The 7,395-nt window shown below is 46.0% G+C and overlaps 1 protein-coding gene across 1 annotated transcript; it reads right to left on the bottom strand.

The window, feature by feature from the left end:
* Positions 1–345: 345 nt before the first annotated feature.
* LOC309550639 (uncharacterized protein) lies at positions 346–2,270 on the bottom strand (the record flags this gene model as incomplete). The annotated part of the gene is made up of 1 exon (XM_082250977.1): positions 346–2,270. The coding sequence occupies one exon, from the start codon at positions 2,268–2,270 to the stop codon at positions 402–404; it is 1,869 nt and encodes a 622-aa protein (XP_082107103.1). The 3' UTR covers positions 346–401.
* Positions 2,271–7,395: the final 5,125 nt, after the last annotated feature.

Here is a 7,395-nt window from a genome sequence, read left to right as displayed (position 1 = left end):
AACAGTTTCACAATACAGGAGGTCAGGGCAAAAAAAAAAAAAAAATCTTCAACACAATAAAGAGAAATACAAACTTATTTTATTTAGTAGAGTAGAACTTCTGCCAAAGTTTCATTGCTGCACATTTTTCCTCACTTCCTGTTCGGGGAAACTATTGTAAGTAGGGCAGATGGTACAGAAAGTATTGCCACCCAAACTTTAGAGAATGGTAAAAGCTTGACAAGGGATCTACTCCTTCCCCATTCAAAAATAAACAGTGGCAGAAAACTGTACGAAAAATGGCTGACATAGGAGAGAGAACAAAAAGTGGCAAACACATGCCGAACAAGATCCAAATTATGGAACCTATTCAGGAAAATAAAACAGCAGTAATTGAGAACACATTCATGATTTTGACAGCATCAAGTATTCTTTAATCTGCCAGAATCCTTCAAAAATCGGATAACTGTAGGTATGTCCATTTGTTGAAATTGAGGATTCGTGGCAGCAATTTTCTGGAAAAAATCAACCACCTCGGACTCATCCATGTCTTTAATACTGCTGAAAAATAAGTCTTTGGCTTCATCTTTAGGGATGGAGTCTGAGGGGGGATTTGAGTGGTCTTTAAACAATGTCGTTTCAGAATCCGATAAATGCCACTCTGATTCGTCCTCTAAAATACCTGGGATCCTGTGGGCAGTCATGCTTATGTCCGCCAATGGATTCTCAGGCCGATGATCGCTCTTCTGCCTCTCTGTCTCTTCTTCCTGAAAGTTTGTCAATGCCTTAATGCAGTTTTGGATAATCGTCCGAATAAAGAGAACATCTTCATCATCAGAGATCACAAAATAAGCTAAATATTCTAAAAATTCTTCATTTGTTCTGAACTTTAATTCCTGTGTAGCTGTACACTCCATTCTAATGGCATGGCTCTTATTATAGTGTGAGCTCTGATGCTTTAAAATTTGCGCTGTTGAAGGTAAGGCTTTCCGGTCACCGCCAGGGGAACCTCTGCTCCTCTTGGCCAAAGGTGGGCCATCGCTAATAGATTTTTGGAGCATCTCATTGTAGCAGTAACTTTCACGGCTCTCATCCAAACCAGTCTTTCGATATGGTAATGGACTCAATTGAGAGTGAGAACTATTCCCACTTTTATGTATAAATGATGGAGTGTCCTTGGAGGCTTCCAATGTCTTACCAGCACTCTTGGGTTTGGATGATGGAGTGTCCTCAGAGGCCTCCAGTGTCTTACCGTCACTCTTAGGTTTGGATGATGGAGTGTCCTCAGAAGCCTCCCGTGTCTTACCGTCACTCTTAGGTTTGGATGATGGAGTGTCCTCAGAGGCCTCCCGTGTCTTACCGTCACTCTTAGGTTTGGATGATGGAGTGTCCTTGAAGGCTTCCCATGTCTTACCGTCACTCTTAGGTTTGGATGATGGAGTGTCCTCAGAAGCCTCCAGTGTCTTACCGTCACTCTTAGGTTTGGATGATGGAGTGTCCTCAGAGGCCTCCCGTGTCTTACCGTCACTCTTAGGTTTGGATGATGGAGTGTCCTTGAAGGCTTCCCATGTCTTACCGTCACTCTTAGGTTTGGATGATGGAGTGTCCTCAGAAGCCTCCAGTGTCTTACCGTCACTCTTAGGTTTGGATGATGGAGTGTCCTCAGAGGCCTCCTGTGTCTTACCGTCACTCTTAGGTTTGGATGATGGAGTGTCCTCAGAGGCCTCCCGTGTCTTACCGTCACTCTTAGGTTTGGATGATGGAGTGTCCTTGAAGGCTTCCCATGTCTTACCCTCAATTTCAGGGAGCGTGACCTGAATTTCTTTGTTTTTCCTCTGCAGTCTCACAACATTTACTGAAACCTCTCTCAGAGCTCTCAAATACAAACGTTTACTGGTGTAGTTTTTGGAACAAGGCAACAAGTAGTTAAAATGTTCCCTAATATAACATTCAATGTGCACAGAATCGGTGATATGGGCGACTAAGGTCACCAAGTCGACATTCACCACTTTGCACAGCTGACAGGAGTATTCATACAATAAGCCCTTCTTCATCTCCAGGACACATTCCAGGCCCACAATGGCGTAATTTGCCATGTAAGTGTTCACGAAGAAGCTTAAGTTGATTTCATTGTTCCGCTCCTGGTGTTCAGTTGACTTCAGTCTATGTTTATAATGCTTGGAGCCCCGGATGTGTTGAACCAGCCCCACTAGTGAGGTGCATTTTACGGAGCAGAGATTACAGAAAACAGCCTTAAACCTGGTGAGTGGTATTATCTCTTCTGCGCTCATTTTGGAAACCTGTGGACTGGAGAGCGAAATTTACCTATCCGCATTCCTTAGGTGACGGGTCGGCTACTACATTCAGTTCACAGGCATCAGATGTCTTATCGCGGCTACTTGGTGTGCCACTTCCGGCGCCGGCGGTGTGACGTCACGCAGTGCGAGCCGAGAACTTTCAACTCTAGTGACCTAATGAGAGTTAAAGAGAGGCGCGCATGCGCAGCGGGTGGCCAGTCAATAAGCGCGGGGGGCGGAGAACGGCGAAAGGGGGCATTGGGCTGGGCTCAGGCTGTTGGGGGAAGTGGGTGGGGCGCTTCATGGAATTGTGTCAAAAACAAAGGCACGTTTATCATGTGAACAAATCTGCGTGGCGGAATTCCGGGAATAGCTGGAGAAACGTCTTCATTCATCTTTATTCACACTGTGTGTTACACTATATATAAGACAAAACGCCTGATGATGGTAATGGTGTAACACATTTAGGCTCCATTCACATATAGGCGTTTCAGATCATGATTCTGGACCATTGTAAGTCGCGAGACGCCCGTGTGATTCCAGTCACTTGCAATGGCACCCCAAACATGGTGTGATTTTGCCACGATTATCGCCCGACAAATCGCGGAAAAATCACGCAAACAGAATCGCGGACGCCCAAAAGAAGTACAAGAACTTCTTTTGGGCTACAGGCGTCCCACGATTCTGTTTGCACAATTTTACCGCCGTTTGTCGAGTGAAAATCACGCCGCGTTTGGGTGCCATTGCAAATCACGGGAATCCCCTAGGCGTCTCAGGACTTGCGATGGTTCAGAATTGCGGCAATTCTGCCCGCAATCTGAAACACCTATATGTGAATGGAGCCTAAGGCAAGGTAAACGCTTTGGAGTTCATTCATTTTATTGGCCAAAATAATAATGTATTCTTACTATTTAACCACTTAAGCCCCTGAAGATTTTACCCCTATTCCGACTAGGGTTTTTTTTGCGATTCGGCACTGCGTGACTTTAACGGACAATTGCGCGGTCGTGCAACGCTGTACCTAAACTAATTTGACGTTCTTTTTTCCCCACAAACAGAGCTTTCTTTTGGTGGTATTTGATCACCTGTGCGATTTTTACTTTTTGCGCTATAAACAAAAAAAGATCGTCAATTTTGCAAAAATAACAATATTTTTCACATTTTTTTTATATGAAATTCCCAAAAAAAATTTAAAAATCAAAATTTTTTAACATTTTAGGCCAATTTGTTTTATGCTACATATGTTTGGTAAAAAAAAAAAAAATCGCAAAAAGCGTATTTTGATTGGTTTGCGCAAAAGTTATTGTGTTTACTAACCAAGGGAAAGATTTTTGTCATTTTTGTTGTTTTTTTTTTAATGCGTAATGGCGGCGATCTGTGATTTTTTTTTGCGGTACTGCGACATTGCGGCGGACAGATCGGACCCTTGACTGACATTTTTGACACTTTTGGGGTTACAAGTGACATTACTGCAGTGAAGGGGTTAACTTTATTGGGGAAGGAGGGGTTAAGTGTGTCCTAGGGGCATGCTTCTAACCGTGATTGGACATGGCTACTGGTGTAGGAACAGTGATCAACGGTCCTACATAGTAGAACCGTATGATCACTATTCCTACACAGGGGAGAATGACAGGCGGCTTGTTTACATTAGCCGCCTGCCTTTCTCCCTCTCCACCGACGATTGCCGAGTGACCGGCGGACATCGGGTCCGCCGGTCACACGCACGGACTTCCTAGGGAACGAGTCAGGGCGGGCGCGCGCTCGCCTGCTATTGGCTCACAAGTGCATGCGCCAGTGACGTCACTGGCTGCATTTAAGGTAAATATCTCGTAAACGGTACATGTTTAGGAGATATTTACAGTACCTATAGGTAAGCCTTATCATAGGCTTACCTATAGGTAAAAGTGTCAGTGGAGGGTTTACTTCCTCTTTAAATGAATTAATGCCTAAAGTGTAAGTCCACCCTAAAACTTAAATCTCTGCATCTATAGACATCCACGATCTAACACTTGCCTACCTAGCCCTGTAAAGAAGAAATCAGTAAACTTACCTTTTTTTAAGCCGACCCGATCCCAATCTGAGCTGTCAGTGGCGGCTTCCCTGTGGAGGCGGGTGCAGAGGACACAGCAGACAACGGAAACCCCATAGTATCTCTATGGGTGACGTCACTTCCCATTCATTTCACAGCCGTTATCAGCCGTGTATTCTGCAGAGCTTCCGCCGCTGGAGACCATGTCAGATCGCCTTAAAAAAGATAAGTATACCGATTTCTTCTTTACAGGGCTAGATAGGTTAGTGTTAGATCATGGAGATCTATAGATGCAGGGATTTTAGTGTTAGGGTGGACTTATCCTTTAAGCGCACCTGGCATTTACAGGCGTCAAGCATTTTACCTTTCAAAACCCCACTGCTACGGGATGCACTGGCGGTGTATAGTTTTTTTTTTTCCCCCCCTGCCTCTAAGACCCTATGTCGGCATGGACACATAGGCTTACATACACAGGAGTTTACGTTCGCTTCACATCTATGCACCTTGCGATTGATGCATATACGGCCGGGTGGGAGTCTCGTCCTTCTGATCGGACGTTCCGTAACGTCCTTCAGAAGGAGAGAGATCACGCCACCGCGGACACGCGCAGCGGCGCAATCTCGATGTGCCTGTGTCCCGAGGACACAGAGCGACAAGACTCGGCAGGAGGGCCCTGTGATTGGCCCGCCTGATCACATGACTGCTGTGTCCAATTACAGCCGTCATGTAATGTCAATACAGCTGTTGAAACGGCTTCGATCTCTTCTCCTCCTGACAGATCCTGTCAGTGAGGAGAGGATCGATTTTGCAGCCGGGGTGATCAGTGAGTATTTCTAATTACTCACTGATCACAGGGGGGGTCTGTGCTGGTAATCAGATGATTGATTACCAGTGCAGCCCTGGGGGGAGGGGGTGCCACTAGAGCCACCAGGGATGCCCACCCATGACCACCAGGGATGCCCACCATGGCCACCAGGGATGGCAAACAGGGCTCAGAGAGCCTGCCAGTGGTGCCCCCCTATCAGTGCTGCCCACCAGTGCCCGTTATTGCCATCTATCAGTGCCGCCCACCAGTGCCCATTATTGCCCACCAGTGCTGCCTATCAGTGCCCATCAGTGCCGCACCATCAGTGCCACCTATCAGTGCCCACCAATGCTGCATATCAGTGCCACATATCAGTGCCCACCAGTGCTGCATATCAGTGCTACCTATCAGTGCTGCATATCAGTGCCACCCCATCAGTGCCTGTCAGTGCGGCGTCATCAGTGCTCATCAGTGCAGGAAAAAACGTATCTATTTACAAAATTTTATAACCTAAACAAAAAAACTTTTTTTTTTTTTCAAACTTTTCGGTCTTTTTTTATTTGTGCACCAAAAAAGAAAAAACCTGGCGGTGATCAAATACCACCAAAAGAAAGCTCTATTTGTGGGGAAAAAATGACATAAATTTGGTTTAGGTACAGTGTTGCATGACCGCGCAATTGTCATTCAAAATGCAACAGCGCTAAAAGCTGAAAATTGGTCTGGGAAGGAAGGGGGTTTAAGTGCCCAGTATTGAGGTGGTTAACTACTGTAGCTCTGGAAGGTTTACCCCACCCAGGCCATTTTTTTGTGATACAGCACTGCGTTACTTTAACTGACAATTGGACAGTCATGCAGCACTGTACCTTTTTTTCCCCACAAATAGAGCTTTCCTTTGGTGGTATTTGATCACCTCTGCAGTCATTATGTATCCAATTAAAAAAATATTAAAAATCTAATTTCTTTATAAATTTAGGCTAATATACATTCTGCTACATATTTTTGGTAAAAAAAAAAATCCCAATAAGCGTATATTGATTGGTCTGCACAAATGTTATAGCATCTACAAACTATGGGATATTTTTATGGAATTCTTATTTAATTATTACTAGTAATGGCAGCGATCAGAGACTTATAGCAGGACTGCAACATTGCGGTGGACAATTCAGACACTTTTTTGGGGACCAGTAATAGTGATCAGTGCTAAAAATATGCACTAACACTGTACTGACACTGGCAGGAAAGGGGTTAACATCAGGGGTGATTAAAGGGTTAAATGTGTTCCTAGGGAGTGCTTTCTAACTGTGGGGTGTGCTTGTATTGTGGGAAGGCAATAATCTGTGTTCCTGCTCAGCAGAAACACAGGATCACTACCTTCCCTTCTCACAGAACGGTTATTTTCCTCGTTTGCACAGGCAGACAGCCGTTCTGCCTCTCTCCTGAACGTTCGGCAGGTTCTGGCGGACATCGAGTCCACCTGACGCGCTGCTTGGCTCCCGCTGCGTCCAATAACAGCGGGAGCAGGTCACCAGGGTGCGCGTGCCCCAGACATGCAGAATCACGTACAGGTACATGATTTTGCACAGGAGAGCCACCTTGTCACCGTATATGTACTGTATATGGTCAGCAAGCAGTTAAATATACGTTGTATAGCTGGTTGTTAAGGGGTGGGCCGGGAAGCCGGACATCATGTCATTAAGTCATTAGCTGTCAGCAGGCTTCCACGCTGATAGCCAAATGTAAAAACAAGGAGGGGAAAAAAACGGACGTGCCCCCCCCCCCCCCCCCAACACATACTGGTATACATTTTGAGGGGAACTCCACACCAAAATGTAAAAAAAAAAAAAAAAAATGGCGTGGAGGCCCCCCAAAATCTATACCAGACCCTTTTCTGTGCATGCAGCCTGGCATGCCAGGAAGGGTTGGGGGGGGGGGGGGGGTGAGCAAGCACCCCCCACCCCGGAACCAAACCAGCCACAGGTCCTCAACATGGGAGGGTGCTTTGGGGTAGCCCCCCTCAAGCCCCTCCCCCCTTGTTGATGGGGACAAGGCCCCCTTTTCCACAACCCTGGCTGGTGGTTGTAGGAGGCTTATTCAGAATCTGGAAGCCCCCTTTAAGAAGGGGGCCCCCCGGATCCCAGCCCTCCCATGTGAATGAGTAAGGCCTACTCTCCCTCCCCCACCAAAAAAAAAAAAATGTAGTGTAAAAAAATGTCAGTAGGCCATTTTTGACAAGTCATTTATTTGAAGAACAATGTCCCCCAGTGTAGATCCATCAGCCGCCACGA

This window comes from Pelophylax lessonae (assembly GCF_965119305.1).
Source record: "Pelophylax lessonae genome assembly, chromosome: 3".
Taxonomy (NCBI): domain Eukaryota; kingdom Metazoa; phylum Chordata; class Amphibia; order Anura; family Ranidae; genus Pelophylax; species Pelophylax lessonae.
The sequence above is the reverse complement of the archived record's forward strand: the minus strand, read 5'-3'. Positions and strand labels throughout refer to the sequence as shown.